This window comes from Anolis sagrei, chromosome 3, assembly GCF_037176765.1.
Source record: "Anolis sagrei isolate rAnoSag1 chromosome 3, rAnoSag1.mat, whole genome shotgun sequence".
In the NCBI taxonomy this organism is placed as follows: Eukaryota; Metazoa; Chordata; class Lepidosauria; order Squamata; family Dactyloidae; genus Anolis; species Anolis sagrei.
The window spans coordinates 268304951-268325715 of record NC_090023.1 but is presented as its reverse complement, the minus strand read 5'-3'; the positions used below and the strand labels follow the sequence as shown (position 1 = coordinate 268325715).

The 20765-nt window shown below is 40.0% G+C and overlaps 1 protein-coding gene across 2 annotated transcripts in view; it reads left to right on the top strand.

Annotated features, from left to right (window-relative positions):
• Window positions 1–20765, top strand: part of TNK2 (tyrosine kinase non receptor 2) — a 214517-nt gene that overhangs the window by 8023 nt on the left and 185729 nt on the right. Inside the window, exon 1 of one of the 2 annotated variants that reach the window (XM_060767286.2) lies at window positions 10176–10301. The exons of the other annotated variant lie outside the window; for it this stretch is intronic. Coding sequence (XP_060623269.1) covers window positions 10293–10301 — 9 coding nt within the window. The 5' untranslated portion in view covers window positions 10176–10292. Of the gene's footprint in view, window positions 1–10175; window positions 10302–20765 lie in introns of those variants that run through there. 2 annotated transcript variants of the gene reach the window in all.

The following is a 20765-nucleotide window of genomic DNA, read 5'->3' as shown; positions in this document are numbered from 1 at the left end:
TCACAGCAACCGAGATCTATATGCTGGATTTCATATTATTATTATTATTATTATTATTATTTTACTGACACAAAAACACAGTATGTCACAGAAAACGAGATATATATGCTGGATTTCATATTATTATTATTATTATTATTATTATTATTCTGACACAAAAACACAGTATGTCACAGCAAACGAGATATATATGCTGGATTTCATATTATTATTATTATTATTATTATTCTGACACAAAAACACAGTATGTCACAGCAAACGAGATATATATGCTGGATTTCATATTATTATTATTATTATTATTTTACTGACACAAAAACACAGTATGTCACAGCAAACGAGACATATATGCTGGATTTCATATTATTATTATTATTATTGTTGTTGTTATTTTACTGACACAAAAACACAGTATGTCACAGCAAACGAGACATATATGCTGGATTTCATATAATTATTATTATTATTATTATTACTTTACTGACACAAAAACACAGTATGTCACAGCAAACGAGACATATATGCTGGATTTCATATAATTATTATTATTATTATTACTTTACTGACACAAAAACACAGTATGTCACAGCAAACGAGACATATATGCTGGATTTCATATAATTATTATTATTATTATTACTTTACTGACACAAAAACACAGTATGTCACAGCAAACGAGACATATATGCTGGATTTCATATTATTATTATTATTATTATTATTATTATTATTACTTTACTGACACAAAAACACAGTATGTCACAGCAAACGAGATATATATGCTGGATTTCATATTATTATTATTATTATTATTATTATTATTTTACTGACACAAAAACACAGTATGTCACAGAAAACGAGACATATATGCTGGATTTCATATTATTATTATTATTATTATTATTATTTTACTGACACAAAAACACAGTATGTCACAGAAAACGAGACATATATCCTGGATTTCATATTATTATTATTATTATTATTATTATTATTATTTTACTGACACAAAAACACAGTATGTCACAGAAAATGAGACATATATGCTGGATTTCATATTATTATTATTATTATTATTATTATTATTATTATTATTATTTTACTGACACAAAAACACAGTATGTCACAGAAAACGAGACATATATGCTGGATTCCATATTATTATTATTATTATTATTATTATTACTTTACTGACACAAAAACACAGTATGTCACAGAAAACGAGACATATATGCTGGATTTCATATTATTATTATTATTATTATTATTATTATTATTTTACTGACACAAAAACACAGTATGTCACAGCAAACGAGATATATATGCTGGATTTCATATTATTATTATTATTATTATTATTATTACTTTACTGACACAAAAACACAGTATGTCACAGCAAACGAGATATATATGCTGGATTTCATATTATTATTATTATTATTATTATTATTATTACTTTACTGACACAAAAACACAGTATGTCACAGCAAACGAGATATATATGCTGGATTTCATATTATTATTATTATTATTATTATTATTACTTTACTGACACAAAAACACAGTATGTCACAGCAAATGAGATATATATGCTGGATTTCATATTATTATTATTATTATTATTATTACATTACTGACACAAAAACACAGTATGTCACAGAAAACGAGATATATATGCTGGATTTCATATTATTATTATTATTATTATTATTGGTATTTTACTGACACAAAAACACAGTATGTCACAGCAAATGAGATATATATGCTGGATTTCATATTATTATTATTATTATTATTATTATTATTATTACTTTACTGACACAAAAACACAGTATGTCACAGCAAACGAGATATATATGCTGGATTTCATATTATTATTATTATTATTATTATTATTATTACTTTACTGACACAAAAACACAGTATGTCACAGCAAATGAGATATATATGCTGGATTTCATATTATTATTATTATTATTATTATTATTACTTTACTGACACAAAAACACAGTATGTCACAGCAAACGAGATATATATGCTGGATTTCATATTATTATTATTATTATTATTATTATTATTACTTTACTGACACAAAAACACAGTATGTCACAGCAAATGAGATATATATGCTGGATTTCATATTATTATTATTATTATTATTATTATTATTACTTTACTGACACAAAAACACAGTATGTCACAGCAAACGAGATATATATGCTGGATTTCATATAATTATTATTATTATTATTATTACTTTACTGACACAAAAACACAGTATGTCACAGCAAACGAGATATATATGCTGGATTTCATATTATTATTATTATTATTATTATTATTACTTTACTGACACAAAAACACAGTATGTCACAGCAAACGAGATATATATGCTGGATTTCATATTATTATTATTATTATTATTATTATTACTTTACTGACACAAAAACACAGTATGTCACAGCAAACGAGATATATATGCTGGATTTCATATTATTATTATTATTATTATTATTACTTTACTGACACAAAAACACAGTATGTCACAGCAAACGAGATATATATGCTGGATTTCATATTATTATTATTATTATTATTATTATTACTTTACTGACACAAAAACACAGTATGTCACAGCAAACGAGATATATATGCTGGATTTCATATTATTATTATTATTATTATTATTATTATTACTTTACTGACACAAAAACACAGTATGTCACAGCAAACGAGATATATATGCTGGATTTCATATTATTATTATTATTATTATTATTATTATTACTTTACTGACACAAAAACACAGTATGTCACAGCAAACGAGATATATATGCTGGATTTCATATTATTATTATTATTATTATTATTATTATTATTACTTTACTGACACAAAAACACAGTATGTCACAGCAAACGAGATATATATGCTGGATTTCATATTATTATTATTATTATTATTATTATTATTACTTTACTGACACAAAAACACAGTATGTCACAGCAAACGAGATATATATGCTGGATTTCATATTATTATTATTATTATTATTATTATTACTTTACTGACACAAAAACACAGTATGTCACAGCAAATGAGATATATATGCTGGATTTCATATTATTATTATTATTATTATTATTACATTACTGACACAAAAACACAGTATGTCACAGAAAACGAGATATATATGCTGGATTTCATATTATTATTATTATTATTATTATTGGTATTTTACTGACACAAAAACACAGTATGTCACAGCAAATGAGATATATATGCTGGATTTCATATTATTATTATTATTATTATTATTATTATTATTACTTTACTGACACAAAAACACAGTATGTCACAGCAAACGAGATATATATGCTGGATTTCATATTATTATTATTATTATTATTATTATTATTACTTTACTGACACAAAAACACAGTATGTCACAGCAAATGAGATATATATGCTGGATTTCATATTATTATTATTATTATTATTATTATTACTTTACTGACACAAAAACACAGTATGTCACAGCAAACGAGATATATATGCTGGATTTCATATTATTATTATTATTATTATTATTATTATTATTACTTTACTGACACAAAAACACAGTATGTCACAGCAAATGAGATATATATGCTGGATTTCATATTATTATTATTATTATTATTATTATTACTTTACTGACACAAAAACACAGTATGTCACAGCAAACGAGATATATATGCTGGATTTCATATTATTATTATTATTATTATTATTATTATTACTTTACTGACACAAAAACACAGTATGTCACAGCAAACGAGATATATATGCTGGATTTCATATTATTATTATTATTATTATTATTATTACTTTACTGACACAAAAACACAGTATGTCACAGCAAACGAGATATATATGCTGGATTTCATATTATTATTATTATTATTATTATTATTATTACTTTACTGACACAAAAACACAGTATGTCACAGCAAACGAGATATATATGCTGGATTTCATATTATTATTATTATTATTATTATTACTTTACTGACACAAAAACACAGTATGTCACAGCAAACGAGATATATATGCTGGATTTCATATTATTATTATTATTATTATTATTATTATTGGTATTTTACTGACACAAAAACACAGTATGTCACAGCAAACGAGATATATATGCTGGATTTCATATTATTATTATTATTATTATTATTATTACTTTACTGACACAAAAACACAGTATGTCACAGCAAATGAGATATATATGCTGGATTTCATATTATTATTATTATTATTATTATTATTATTATTACTTTACTGACACAAAAACACAGTATGTCACAGCAAATGAGATATATATGCTGGATTTCATATTATTATTATTATTATTATTATTATTATTATTATTACTTTACTGACACAAAAACACAGTATGTCACAGCAAACGAGATATATATGCTGGATTTCATATTATTATTATTATTATTATTATTATTACTTTACTGACACAAAAACACAGTATGTCACAGCAAATGAGATATATATGCTGGATTTCATATTATTATTATTATTATTATTATTATTATTATTATTACTTTACTGACACAAAAACACAGTATGTCACAGCAAACGAGACATATATGCTGGATTTCATATTATTATTATTATTATTATTATTACTTTACTGACACAAAAACACAGTATGTCACAGCAAATGAGATATATATGCTGGATTTCATATTATTATTATTATTATTATTATTATTATTATTATTACTTTACTGACACAAAAACACAGTATGTCACAGCAAACGAGACATATATGCTGGATTTCATATAATTATTATTATTATTATTATTACTTTACTGACACAAAAACACAGTGTGTCACAGCAAACGAGACATATATGCTGGATTTCATATTATTATTATTATTATTATTATTACTTTACTGACACAAAAACACAGTATGTCACAGCAAACGAGACATATATGCTGGATTTCATATAATTATTATTATTATTATTATTACTTTACTGACACAAAAACACAGTGTGTCACAGCAAACGAGACATATATGCTGGATTTCATATTATTATTATTATTATTATTATTATTATACAAAAACACAGTGTGTCACAGCAAATGAGATATATATGCTGGATTTCATATTATTATTATTATTATTATTATTATACAAAAACACAGTGTGTCACAGCAAATGAGATATATATGCTGGATTTCATATTATTATTATTATTATTATTATTATTATTATTATTATTATTATTATTATTTTACTGACACAAAAACACAGTATGTCACAGAAAACGAGATATATATGTTGGATTTCGTATCACAAAATCACAAGTTGAACACTTCCCAAGCGTCTAGGACTGTGTGATGTATTATTATTATTATTATTATTATTATTATTATTATTATTATTATGCTGTTACAAAAACACAGTATGTCACAGCAAGCAAGATATATATGCTGGATTTTGTATTATTATTATTATTATTATTATTATTATTATTATTATTATTATTTGAAACACAACAAGATGAGTCCACATCAAACAAGATCACTATGCTGGCTGTTGAATTGGATCACACGTCGGACACTTCCCAAGTGTCTAGGACTGTGTGATGTATCGGCGAATAATGCGTGCAGATCCCAGTAAGGTTGCCTTTTTTAGCAGGCAGGTGGTAATTTTATCAGCACCGATTGTGTTTAAGTGCAGGCCAAGGTCTTTAGGCACTGCACCCAGTGTGCCTATCACCACTGGGACCACCTTGACTGACTTGTGCCAGAGTCTTTGCAGTTCGATCTTTAAATCCTTGTATTGTATCAGCTTTTCTAGTTGTTTCTCTGCAATCCTGCTGTCGCCTGGGATTGCAACATCAACAATCCATATTTTGTTTTTTAACACGATCGTGAGGTTAGGAGTCCTGTGCTCCAAAACTCTGTCTGTCTGAATCCGGAAGTCCCAGAGTATCTTGACTAAAACGATCAAAGGTCTGGAGAACAAGCCCTATGAGGAGCGGCTTAAAGAGCTGGGTATGTTTAGCCTGAAGAAGAGGAGGCTGAGAGGACACAGGTTAGCCATGTATAAATACGTGAGGGAAAATCACAGGGAGGAGGGAGCAAGCTTGTTTTCTGCAGCCCTGGAGACTAAGATGCAGAACAATGGCTTCAAACTACAAGAAAGGAGATTCCATTAGGAAGAACTTCCTGACTGTGAGAGCCGTTCAGCAATGGAACTCTCTGCCCCGGAGTGTGGTGGAGGCTCCTTCTTTGGAAGCTTTTCAACAGAGGCTGGATGGGCATCTGTCGGGGGTGTTTTGAATGCAATATTCCTGCTTCTTGTCAAGGGGTTGGACTGGATGGCCCATGTGTGAGAGCCGTTCAGCAGTGGAACTCTCTGCCCTCGAGTGTGGTGGAGGCTCCTTCTTTTGAAGCTTTTAAGCAGAGGCTGGATGGTCATCTGTCAGGAGTGCTTTGAATGCAATATTCCTGCTTCTTGTCAGCGGGTTGGACTGGATGACCCATGAGGTCTCTTCCAACTCTATGAGTCTATGATTCTATCCCATATAGACTACTGCAATGCTCTCTACGTGGGGTTGCCTTTGAAGACTGTCTGGAAGCTTCAAATGGTCTAACGGATAGCAGCCAGATTGCTAATCGAGTGTCGCTCAGGGAGCATACTTCTCTGCTGTTGAGCCAGCTCCACTGGCTGCCAATTTGCTACCGGGCACAGTTCAAAGTGCTGGCTTTAGCCTATAAAGCCCTAAAATGTTCTGGCCCAAGTTACCTGTCCGAACGCATCTCCCCTTATGAACCTTCCAGGACTTTAAGATCATCTGGAGAGGCCCTGGTCTCGATCCCACCCTCGTCACAATCATGGCTGACGGGGACGAGAGACAGGGCCTTTTCAGTTGTGGCCCTTCGGCTATGGAACGCCCTCCCTAGGGATATTAGATCGACCCCTCCCTTTTAACATTCCAGAGGAAAGTCAAAACTTGGCTTTTTGAGAAAGCGTTTGCAAGCACAGTGCGACTGATATAGGAAATGGAACGATTAGACGATGTGATTGGCCAATGTTTTAAGTAAGGAGACGCTAATGATATATGTTTGTTGTAATGGCTTCAAACTACAAAAAGGAGGTTCCATCTGAACATGAGGAAGAACTTCCTGACTGTGAGAGCCGTTCAGCAGTGGAACTCTCTGCCCCAGAGTGTGGTTGAAGGTCCTTCTTTGGAAGCTTTTCAACAGAGGCTGGATGGGCATCTGTCAGGGGTGCTTTGAATGCAATATTCCTGCTTCTTGGCAGAATGGGGTTGGACTGGATGGCCCAGGAGGGCTCTTCCAACTCTTTGATTCTGTGATTCTATGAAACAATGGCTTCAAATTACAAGAAAGGAGATTCCATCTGAACATGAGGAAGAACTTCCTGACTTTGAGAGCCGTTCAGCAGTGGAACTCTCTGCCCCAGAGTGTGGTTGAAGGTCCTTCTTTGGAAGCTTTTCAACAGAGGCTGGATGGGCATCTGTCGGGGATGCTTTGAATGCAATATTCCTGCTTCTTGGCAGAATGGGGTTGGACTGGATGGCCCATGAGGTCTCTTCGACCTCTTATGATTCTTTGAGAATGGATGGCTGTCTGTTGGGAGGTTTTGGATTGGCTATTCCTGCATGGCAAAAGGTTGGCCTGGATAGCCCTTGCGCTGTCTTGCAATTCTATGATCGGTGTGAAGAGTGGGTCTTTATTTTGTTCCCAGTACAAAAGGGAACCAAACCCTTCTTTCTGGACTGCCATATCCCAGAAATAAGTTCTGCTGCAGCCACCGGTGAAGAATATCTGAAGCTGACGTGCTATGGAGGGCCACCACAACTCCTAGCCTCTCCACTAAGCAAGCCAACGTCTCATAGGAGTCATATAAACGTACGTTGCTTTGCAGCGCTGCTTGGAGCATTTTCTCAATGGCTTCAAACTACAGGAAAGGAGATTCCATCTGAACATTAGGAAGAACTTCCTGACAGTCAGAGCTGTTCAGCAGTGGAACTCTCTGCCCCAGAGTGTGGTGAAGGCTCCTTCTTTGGAAGCTTTTAAACAGAGTCTGGATGGGCATCTGTCAAGGGTGCTTTGAATGCGATTTTCCTTCTTCTTGGCAGAATGGGGTTGGACTGGATGACCTTTGGAGTGTCTTCCAACTCTAGGATTCTAACACTGTGCCAAATTCACCTGGCAGTGTGGAAAAACATGAGGAAGAACTTCTTGACTGTGAGAGCTGTTCAACAGTGGAACTCTCTACCCCAGAGTGTGGTGGAAGCTCCTTCTTTGGAAGCATTTCAACAGAGGCTGGGTGGGCATCTGTCGGGGGTGCTTTGAATGCGATTTTCCTTCTTCTTGGCAGAATGGGGTTGGACTGGATGACCTTTGGAGCGACTTCCAACTCTAGAATTCTAACACTGTGCCAAATTCACCTGGCAGTGCGGAAAAAAGTATCTGCTCTCCAAGATTTGCAAGAACCCCAAGGCGGAGCATGAGCGGGTGAAAGCAAAGGACGTGTGTGTTGTGTGTTTTTGCTGACATGCATGAAAGTTTGGCCTCCCTTTTTGTGACAGAGGCTGGATGGGCATCTGTCGGGGATGCTTTGAATGCGATTTCCCTGCTTCTTGGCAGAATGGGGTTGGACTGGATGACCTTTGGAGTGACTTCCAACTGTAGGATTCTAAGACTGTGCCAAATTTACCTGGCGATGTGGAAAAACGTTTCTGCTCTCCAAGATTTGCAAGAACCCCGTGTGTGTTGTGTGTTTTTTCTGACATGCATGAAAGTTTGGCCTCTCTTTTTTTGACAGAGGCTGGATGGGCATCTGTCGGGGATGCTTTGAATGCGATTTCCCTGCTTCTTGACAGAATGGGGTTGGACTGGATGACCTTTGGAGTGACTTCCAACTCTAGGATTCTAACACTGTGCCAAATTCACCTGGCAGTGCGGAAAAACGTATCTGCTCTCCAAGATTTGCAAGAACCCTAAGGCAGAGCGTGGGCGGGTGGAAGCAAGGACGTGTGTGTTGTGTGTGTTTTTGCTGACATGCATGAAAGTTTGGCCTCTCTTTTTTTTGACAGAGGCTGGATGGGCATCTGTCGGGGATGCTTTGAATGCGATTTTCCTGCTTCTTGACAGAATGGGGTTGGACTGGATGACCTTTGGAGTGACTTCCAACTCTAGGATTCTAACACTGTGCCAAATTCACCTGGCGATGTGGAAAAACGTATCTGCTCTCCAAGATTTGCAAGAATCCTAAGGCGGAGCGTGGGCGGGTGAAAGCAAGGACGTGTGTGTTGTGTGTGTTTTGCTGACATGCATGAAAGTTTGGCCTCCCTTTTTGTGACAGAGGCTGGATGGGCATCTGTCGGGGGTGCTTTGAATGTGATTTCCCTGCTTCTTGGCAGAATGGGGTTGGACTGGATGACCTTTGGAGCGACTTCCAACTCTAGGATTCTAACACTGTGCCAAATTCACCTGGCAGTGCGGAAAAACGTATCTGCTCTCCAAGATTTGCAAGAACCCCGTGTGTGTTTTTTCTGACATGCATGAAAGTTTGGCCTCTCTTTTTTTGACAGAGGCTGGATGGGCATCTGTCGGGGATGCTTTGAATGCGATTTCCCTGCTTCTTGGCAGAATGGGGTTGGACTGGATGACCTTTGGAGTGACTTCCAACTCTAGGATTCTAACACTGTGCCAAATTCACCTGGCAGTGCAGAAAAACGTATCTGCTCTCCAAGATTTGCAAGAACCCCAAGGCAGAGCGTGGGCGGGTGGAAGCAAGGACGTGTGTGTTGTGTGTGTTTTTGCTGACATGCATGAAAGTTTGGCCTCTCTCTCTCTTTTTTTTTTGCATACACAAAGGTGAGCCTGTGTTGTGCCTTTCCAGGGAAACTGACCCAACTGGCCGGCCGCCTTGTCATTGCTGGAGCCGTGACGCCAGCCAGCCAGCCTCCCTCCCACCCACAAGCCTTGCTTGCATTGCTAATGCCTTGCTGAATGGTCACCTTCCTCCCCGCATGCCAGGATGGGTGAAGTCATTGTCATGTGACCAACGAGCCAATTGGGAGACGGAGGGAGGGGGCAGAGAAAGAGAGAGAGGGGGAGGAAAAAGAAATAGAGAGAGAGAGAGAGAAAAGCAACCGCTGGCCAGATGTTGGTGCGTGCCGAGTGTTGTGATGGGCAAGCATCCACCTGAGCCTTTGGAGAGGAGCCACTTTCAGAAGGGATGCAGGAGGTAGGTCCAGATGTGGAAGCTGGGTGGGCATTTGCCTGGTAGAAAGAGGGTTGGACTATATGCCCTTTGGGGTCTCCTCTAATGTGTCTATGATGCTCTCCTTCCCTCTGGTCCATGTGTACAACCTGCCCTTTCCAAGCTTGGGTGGGATGTTGGCGCTCTCCAACCCGAGTCTCATTCAAGGGAAGGTTTCAAACCAGTTTCACTGGAAAGAAACCAGAAGACATACCTTCGAACCCGTTCCCCAACCCTGCAGCTGGGCCCCAAGGGCTGTTTGTGAACTTCCGAAGAGACCGAAACCGAAAAAATGCAAACATTCGACTCGGGGATTGCAAAACAAGAGGGTCTCCTTCAAGGAACGTTGCCTGGAACAAGCCCGCTTGGCTTTGTGCAAGAGTGTGTTTTGTTCCTTCACGGTAGGGCATGTTTGGGCTCTCTCCTTGGGTTGTGTTTCTTTTCTTCTTCTTGGCACACAACTCGTTGGCTGCGGTTGCCATGGGCACAACGAATTTCCTGCATGGGGTTGATTCTTGGCACAGGGAACCACACATGCTCTGCACAATCCGGCAATGTGTGTCTTTGTATAGGCTTGACGTATTTCCCAAACTCCCAGGTGTTTTGGACTCCAGCTCCCAGAATCCCCGATTCGTCAGCCAAAACAGAAGCAGGATTCAAAACGATCTTGACAGATTAGAGAGATGAAGGGCCAAAACTAACAAAATGAAGTTCAACAGGGACAAATGCAAGATACTCCACTTAGGCAGGAAAAACGAAATGCAAAGATATAGAATGGGGGATGCCTGGCTTGAGAGCAGTACGTGTGAAAAAGATCTTGGAGTCCAGAAGCAGGATTCAAAACAATCTTGACAGATTAGAGAGATGAAGGGCCAAAACTAACAAAATGAAGTTCAACAGGGACAAATGCAAGATACTCCACTTAGGCAGGAAAAACGAAATGCAAAGATACAGAATGGGGGATGCCTGGCTCGAGAGCAGTACGTGTGAAAAAGATCTTGGAGTCCAGAAGCAGGATTCAAAACAATCTTGACAGATTAGAGAGATGAAGGGCCAAAACTAACAAAATGAAGTTCAACAGGGACAAATGCAAGATACTCCACTTAGGCAGGTAAAACGAAATGCAAAGATACAGAATGGGGGATGCCTGGCTCGAGAGCAGTACGTGTGAAAAAGATCTTGGAGTCCAGAAGCAGGATTCAAAACAATCTTGACAGATTAGAGAGATGAAGGGCCAAAACTAACAAAATGAAGTTCAACAGGGACAAATGCAAGATACTCCACTTAGGCAGGTAAAACGAAATGCAAAGATACAGAATGGGGGATGCCTGGCTCGAGAGCAGTACGTGTGAAAAAGATCTTGGAGTCCAGAAGCAGGATTCAAAACAATCTTGACAGATTAGAGAGATGAAGGGCCAAAACTAACAAAATGAAGTTCAACAGGGACAAATGCAAGATACTCCACTTAGGCAGGTAAAACGAAATGCAAAGATACAGAATGGGGGACAATGCCTGGCTCGAGAGCAGTACGTGTGAAAAAGATCTTGGAGTCCTCGTGGACAACAAGTTAAACATGAGCCAACAATGTGATGTGGCGGCAAAAAAAGCCAATGGGATTTTGGCCTTCATCAAGAGGAGCATAGTGTCTAGATCTAGGGAAGTCATGCTACCCCTCTATTCCGCTTTGGTTAGACCACATCTGGAATATTGTGTCCAATTCTGGGCACCACAATTCAAGAGAGATATTGACAAGCTGGAATGTGTCCAGAGGAGGGCGACTAAAATGATCAAGGGTCTGGAGAACAAGCCCTATGAGGAGCGGCTTAGGGAACTGGGCATGTTTAGCCTGAAGAAGAGAAGGCTGAGAGGAGATATGATAGCCATGTATAAATATGTGAGAGGAAGCCACAGGGAGGAGGGAGCAAGCTTGTTTTCTGCTTCCTTGGAGACTAGGACGCGGAACAATGGCTTCAAACTACAAGAGAGGAGATTCCATCTGAACATGAGGAAGAACTTCCTGACTGTGAGAGCCGTTCAGCAGTGGAACTCTCTGCCCCGGAGTGTGGTGGAGGCTCCTTCTTTGGAAGCTTTTAAGCAGAGGCTGGATGGCCATCTGTCAGGGGTGATTTGAATGCAATATTCCTTCTTCTTGGCAGAATGGGGTTGGACTGGATGGCCCATGAGGTCTCTTCCAACTCTTTGATTCTATGATTCTATGATTCTACAGGGAACCACACATGTGGTTCTACAGGGAACCACACCAGAAGCGACTTGCAGTTTCTCAAGTCGTTCCTGACACAACACACAAAAAATCTGCTTTGATAATCTGGCAATGTGTGTTTTTGTACGTATTTCCCAAACTCCCAGGTGTTTTGGACTCCAGCTCCCAGCATCCCCAATTCGTCCGCCAAAACAACTTAGGCTTCTGGGAGTTGAAGTTGAAAACCCCTGGAAGACTAGAGTTTGGGAATCACTGGATTTATTTATTTTATTTATCGTGTCATCAGCAACCATACCATTGTATTACAATTCTAACAGAGCAAAACAAACACACAGGTTAAAAAGAAAAAAAACACACAGAGATTTTGCAAATTTGGTAGTTGGTTAAATGTCCTTTGACCAGTACCTGGCCCCTTGGAGTGCCTCTGGTGTTGCCGCAAGAAGGTCCTCCCTTGTGCATGTGGCAGGGCTCAGGTTGCATTGCAGCAGGTGGTCAGTGGTTTGTTCTTCTCCGCACTCGCATGCCGAGGATTCCACTTTGTAGCCCCATTTCTTGAGGTTGGCTCTGCATCTCGTGGTGCCAGAGCGCAGTCTGTTCAGCGCCTTCCAAGTCGCCCAGTCTTCTGTGTGCCCGGGGGGGGGGGGGTCTCTCATCTGGTATCACCCACGGATTGAGGTTCTGGATTTGAGCCTGCCACTTTTGGACTCTCGCTTGCTGGGGTGTTCCAGTGAGTGTGTCTGTAGATCTTAGAAAACTATGTCTTGATTTAAATTGTTGACATGCTGGCTGATACCCAAACGGGATGAGCTGGAGATGTCTCTGCCTTGGTCCTTTCACTATTGGCTGCTACTTCCCGGCGGATGTCAGGTGGTGCAATACCGGCTAAGCAGTGCAATTTCTCCAGTGGTGTAGGGCGCAGGCACCCCGTGATAATGCGACATGTCTCATTCAGAGCCACATCCACTGTTTTAGTGTGGTGAGATGTGTTCCACACTGGGCATGCGTACTCAGCAGCAAAGTAGCATAGCGCAAGGGCAGATGCCTTCACTGTGTCTGGTTGTGATCCCCAGGTTGTGCCAGTCAGCTTTCGTATGATGTTGTTTCTAGCACCCACTTTTTGCTTGATGTTCAGGCAGTGCTTCTTGTAGGTCACTGGATTATAGAGTTTCGTTGTGTGCTAATGTTGGTTGGAAAGCGCACCTGCGAGCATCATCTGGAAAGCCATAGTTTTGGATATGGTTTCCTCCATATTGTGCCCAGAGCTGGAGACAGGGTTACTTACTTTTACTTACTTAGGCGATCCCTCGTAGTCCGTGGATGATGGCCCTCCAAGTTCGGTGTCCTGGTGGTGGGTCCGTAAGTGACTGTTGAGCCCAATTCTTGACCTGCATGTTCTCCCACAGTGAGGGCATCGGTTTCCAGGTGGAAGGCGGTCTTGGTCGGGGTTGGCACATTTCTCTCTTTCGCCTTCCATTCATGCCTCTTCAAATTCTACAGCACTGCTAGTCACAGCTGACCTCCAGATGGAGCGCTCAAGGGCCAAAGCTTCCAATTTCTCGGTGTCTATGCCACAGTTTTTAAGGTTGGCTTTCGGCCCATCTTTTAATCTCTTTTCCTGCCCTCCAACATTCTGTTTTCCGTTTTTGAGTTCGGAATAGAGTAACTGCTTTGGGAGACGGTGATCGGGCATTCGAATAATGTGGCCAGTCCAGCAGAGTTGATGACGGAGGAGCATCACTTCAATGCTGGTGGTCTTTGCTTGTTCCAGCATGCTGACATTTGTCCACTTGTCTTCCCAAGAGATTTGCAGGATTTTCCAGAGGCAGCACTGATGGAATCGTTCCAGGAGTTGCATGTGACGTCTGTAGACAGTCCACGTTTCGCAGGCATGTAGCAGGGTTGGGAGGACAATAGCTTTATAAACAAGCACCTTGGTCTCCTTACGAATGTCCCAGTCCTCAAACACTCTGTGCTTCATTTGGAAAAATGCTGCACTTGCAGAGCTCAGGCAGTGTTGTATTTCTTTTGTCGATGTTGACTTTGGTGGTGAGGTGGCCACCAAGGGAGCGGAAATGGTCCACATTTTCTAATGTTACACCATTAAGCCTGCAAACTTTGTGCTTTGTTTGTTTGTTTGTTTAAAATGCAATACAACTGTTTGGTTTGCTCCTGACACGATAAATAAATACCATTAAGTGTATTTCTGGCATTGGAGAGGAATTGGCCGGTGACTGCTGGAAGAGCACTTTGATTTTCTCAATGTTCAATGACAGGCCCAGCTTCTCGTATGCTTCTGCGAAGGTGTTTAGAGTGGCTTGTAGGTCTTCTTCTGAATACGCACAGACGACGTTGTCATCAGCATATTGCAGTTCTATAACAGATGTTGTTGTAACCTTGGTTTTGGCTTTCAGTCTTCTCAGGTCAAAACTCCCTGGAAGACTAGAGTTTGGGAGTCACTGGATTGTAGTGACTCCCATAATCCATAATGAGCTAATGTTGGTTGGAAAGCACACCTGCGAGCATTATCTGGAAAGCCATAGTTTTGGATATGGTTTCCTCCATATTGTGTCCAGAACTGGAGACAGGTTTATTGTCGGTGTGGAGAGCAGAGTGACACTAGAGCCCCATCTATACGACCATATAATCCAGATTATCAAAGCAGATAATTCACATTATCTGCTTTGAACTGGATTATATGAGTCTACACTGCCGTATAACCCAGTTCAAAGCAGATAACCCAGGTCCAATTCTTGTTCCTTTTTCAATGTGATAAATATTGAGACTGGTCAATGTCTTACAAGACTGTTGTAATCACGAATGTCACACTGTGTGCCATTGTTGCTTGGAAAGATCATCTGCAAACATCGTCCAGAGAGTCGTTATTGTTGTTGTTGTTGTTGTTGTTGTTGTTGTTATTATTATTACGTTTATTTATATCTGCTTTTTCTTCCCATAAGGAGACTCAATTTTAGGTATTGTTTCCTCCATGCTCTCAATATATATCTACCTAATCCGATGCTTGTTCAATATGATGAATATGATCAATATTACAGGATTGCCGTAAGCATGAATGTTGTGTTGTGTGCCATTGTTGCTTGGAAAGAGCACCTGTAATCATCACGCAGAAAGCCATAGTTTTACATATTGTTTCCTCCATGTTCTCATAACGTTACTTATTTACTTCTTCTGAATGCACACAGATGACGTTGTCATCAGCATATTGGAGTTCTATAACAGATGTTGTTGTGACCTTGGTTTTGGCTTTCAGTGAATGTTGAGACTGGCCTACCTTACAGGATTGTCTTAAGCATGAATGTTGTGTTGTGTGCCATTGTTGCTTGGAAAGAGCACCTGCAAACATCCCCCAGAAAGCCATAGTTTTACATATTGTTTCCTCCATGTTCTCATAACGTTACTTATTTACTTCTTCTGAACGCACACAGATGACGTTGTCATCAGCATATTGGAGTTCTATAACAGATGTTGTTGTGACCTTGGTTTTGGCTTACAGTGAATGTTGAGACTGGCCTACCTTACAGGATTGTCGTAAGCATGAATGTTGTGTTGTGTGCCATTGTTGCTTGGAAAGAGCACCTGTAATCATCACCCAAAAAGCCATAGTTTTTCATATTGTTTCCTCCATGTTCTCATAACGTTACTTATTTACTTCTTCTGAATGCACACAGATGACGTCGTCATCAGCATATTGGAGTTCTAAAACAGATGTTGTTGTGACCTTGGTTTTGGCTTACAGTGAATGTTGAGACTGGCCTACCTTACAGGATTGTCGTAAGCATGAATGTTGTGTTGTGTGCCATTGTTGCTTGGAAAGAGCACCAGCAAACATCACCCAGAAAGCCATAATTTTACATATTGTTTTCTCCATGTTCTCATAACGTTACTTATTTACTTCTTCTGAACGCACACAGATGACGTTGTCATCAGCATATTGGAGTTCTATAACAGATGTTGTTGTGACCTTGGTTTTGGCTTACAGTGAATGTTGAGACTGGCCTACCTTACAGGATTGTCGTAAGCATGAATGTTGTGTTGTGTGCCATTGTTGCTTGGAAAGAGCACCTGTAATCATCACCCAAAAAGCCATAGTTTTTCATATTGTTTCCTCCATGTTCTCATAACGTTACTTATTTACTTCTTCTGAATGCACACAGATGACGTCGTCATCAGCATATTGGAGTTCTAAAACAGATGTTGTTGTGACCTTGGTTTTGGCTTACAGTGAATGTTGAGACTGGCCTACCTTACAGGATTGTCGTAAGCATGAATGTTGTGTTGTGTGCCATTGTTGCTTGGAAAGAGCACCTGCAAACATCACCCAGAAAGCCATAATTTTACATATTGTTTTCTCCATGTTCTCATAACGTTACTTATTTACTTCTTCTGAATGCACACAGATGACGTCGTCATCAGCATATTGGAGTTCTATAACAGATGTTGTTGTGACCTTGGTTTTGGCTTTCAGTGAATGTTGAGACTGGCCTACCTTACAGGATTGTCGTAAGCATGAATGTTGTGTTGTGTGCCATTGTTGCTTGGAAAGAGCACCTGCAAACATCACCCAGAAAGCCATAGTTTTACATATTGTTTCCTCCATGTTCTCATAACGTTACTTATTTACTTCTTCTGAATGCACACAATGACGTCGTCATCAGCATATTGGAGTTCTATAACAGATGTTGTTGTGACCTTGGTTTTGGCTTTCAGTGAATGTTGAGACTGGCCTACCTTACAGGATTGTCGTAAGCATGAATGTTGTGTTGTGTGCCATTGTTGCTTGGAAAGAGCACCTGTAGTCATCACCCAGAAAGCCATAGTTTTTCATATCGTTTCCTCCATGTTCTCATAACGTTACTTATTTACTTCTTCTGAATGCACACAGATGACGTTGTCATCAGCATATTGGAGTTCTATAACAGATGTTGTTGTGACCTTGGCTTTGGCTTTCAGTGAATGTTGAGACTGGCCTACCTTACAGGATTGTCGTAAGCATGAATGTTGTGTTGTGTGCCATTGTTGCTTGGAAAGAGCACCTGTAATCATCACCCAAAAGCCATAGTTTTACATATTGTTTCCTCCATGTTCTCATAACGTTACTTATTTACTTCTTCTGAATGCACACAGATGACGTTGTCATCAGCATATTGGAGTTCTATAACAGGTGTTGTTGTGACCTTGGTTTTGGCTTTCAATCTGCTGAGGTTAAATAGCTTGCCATCTGTCTGATAGATTATTGCCTTCCCATCAACAAGATGAAGCATCATAACGATGAAGATGGAAAATATCTGCCAACTACCAATGTATCTACCAACTCTCTGTGTTGTTCCATTTTCAATATGATGTGTATTGAGACCGGTCTACTTTGCAGGACTGTTGCATGCGTTAATGTTATGTGTGTGCCCGTGTTGTGCTTCAGGGGCTCAAAATGCCACTCGTGATTCATTAATTACCTCATTGTTCACAGGCTCCATCACACACCTTGAACGTCCTACCCTGCAGGAAATGAACCCGTGCACTTGTCACATGTGACTGATGCTGGTTTTGCAATCGAGGCGAAATGAGCCTTGCGAGGCAGAAATATCCTGCAGCATGAATGTACCGCCATGCTATTTCCCATTGGCTTTGACCACAAAGGTTTCCATCAAAACCTTTGGATAGGAAGTGATTACTGATAGAGGCATCTCTAAGGAAGACGTGTCGCTTCCTTGTGGTGGAAGAACTGGCATTTAGACCAAGCACGCAGGCTTTCTTTGTGTGGCACATTCTTTTGCACACCAGTGTATTGGAACCTCTCTTTGGAGGAAGTTGTTAAGCAGATTTTTGCACAGTGTTTACATTGAATTTCTAATCTTTGCCACCAAAGGTTGATCATCCCTTATCTGCAAATCCAAAATAATCCAAAACTGTCTGCTGGGACAGCTGAGGCTATTGCTTTCTGGTGATTGAATGAATGTAAACATTGGGTTGTTGTAGGTTTTTTCAGGCTATATGGCTATGTTCTAGAGGCATTCTCTCCTGACGTTTTGCCTGCATCTATGGCAAGCATCCTCAGAGGTAGTGAGGTCTGTTGGAACTAGGAAAGTGGGTTTATATATCTGTGGAATGACCAGGGTGGGACAAAGGACTCTTGTCTGCTGGAGCTAGGTGTGAATTTCAACTGTCCACCTTGATTAGCATTTGATGACCTGGTGGCGCAGTGGGTTAAAGCACTGTGCCGGCAGGACTGAAGACCGACAGGTCGCAGGTTCGAATCCGGGGAGAGGCGGATGAGCTCCCTCTATTAGCTCCAGCTCCTCATGCGGGGACATGAGAGAAGCCTCCCACAGGATGATAAAACATCAAAAATCATCTAGGCGTCCCCTGGGCAACGTCCTTGCAGACGGCCAATTCTCTCACAACAGGAGCGGTTGCTCCTGACACGACAAAAAAAACAACCTGGCAGTGCCTGGGGCAATCTTTTGTTGAGAGGTGATTGTTTCCCCTCTGTTGTTTTGCTTTTGTAATTTTAGAGTTTTTTAATACTGGTAGCCAGATTTTGTTGCTGAATGGTCATCTATCAGGAGTGCTTGAATTGTGAGTGGCAGAATTAGAGTAGATGGCCTTTGGGGTTCTCTTCCAACTCTGCGATTCCACCAGACGCCACGGAAAGACGGTATTGATTAGCATTTTAAGGCACAATCTGGCCCAATTAAAAGTCGGAGGCGTGAGGATTTCGAAAAGGGTGCTTCTCTGTTTCCAGAAACTCTTTGCCAAGATTCTGTGCGGAGAATAATTATGATGTGATTCAAACTCATAGATTACCATGTGGAATGAGGTCACGCGCATGTGTGCAAGAGGGCATTTGGCAAATGTGTGAAGCACATGGCAACCAATGGGTGACTGACTGTATATTGGGTTGTTGTAGTTTTTTTCGGGCTATATGGCCATGTTCTAGAGGCATTCTCTCCTGACGTTTCGCCTGCATCTATGGCAAACATCCTCAGGATGCTTGCCATAGATGCAGGCGAAACGTCAGGAGAGAATGCCTCTAGAACATGGCCATATAGCCCGAAAAGACCTACAACAACCCAGTGATTCCGTCCATGGAAGCCTTCGACAATACATTGACTGTATATTACACCTCCAGGGCCAGTGATTCCTTGCCTCTAAATACCAATTTCTGGAGAACTTATGTCCACAAGCTTGCTCCGTCTTCACCGTAAACAGTGGCAAGACAGAATACAGCTATCTTCCCAGCGTTTTGGGTGTCTTGTTAAACCGTTTTGTGCTCTGGCTTTAAGGGAAAGGTACTTACTTACTTATTTAGGCGATTCCTTGTTGTCCGAGTAAGATTGTCCTCCCAAATTCGGTGTCCTGGCAGTGGGTACGTAGGTGACTGTGAAGCCCTATTCTTGACCCGCATATTCTCCCGCAGTGAGGGTGTCGGTTTCCAGGTGGAAGGTAGTCCTGGTCGGGGTTGGCTTGGCACGCCTTCCTCTTGGCACATTTCTCTCTTTCACCCTCCATTTGTGCTTCTTAAAATTCTACAGCACTTCTGGTCACAGCTGACCTCCACTTAGAACACTCAAGGGCCAGGGCTTCCCAGTTCTCAATGTTTATGCTACAGTTTTTAAGGTTGGCTTTGAGCCCATCTTTCAATCTCTTTTCCTTTCCACCAACATTACATTTTCCGTTCTTGAGTTCGGAGTAGAGCAACTGCTTTGGGAGATGGTGGTCGGGCATTCGGACAACGTGGCCAGTCCAGCGGAGTTGGTGGTGGAGGAGCATCACTTCAATGCCAGTGGTCTTTGCTTCTTCCAGCACTCTGACATTTGTCCACTTCCCAAGAGATTTGCGGGATTTTCCGGAGGCAGCGCTGATGGAATCGTTCCAGAAGTTGCATGTGACATCTGTAGACAGTCCACGTTTCGCAGGCATATAGCAGGGTTGGGAGGACAATAGCTTTATCAACAAGCACCTTGGTATCCCTTCATTCAGAAAAATGCTGCACTCGCAGAGCTCAGACGGTGTTGTACAGATTCATTCATTTATTTATTTATCATGTCACTATCAACCAGACAATTGTATTACATTTTAAACAAATTTTTAACAAACAGACAAAACAGAGTTTGCAAGCTTGGTAGTTGATTAAATGTCCTTTGACCAGTATCTGGCCACTTGGAGTGCCTCTGGTGTTGCTGCAAGAAGGTCCTCCTCCATTGTGCATGTGG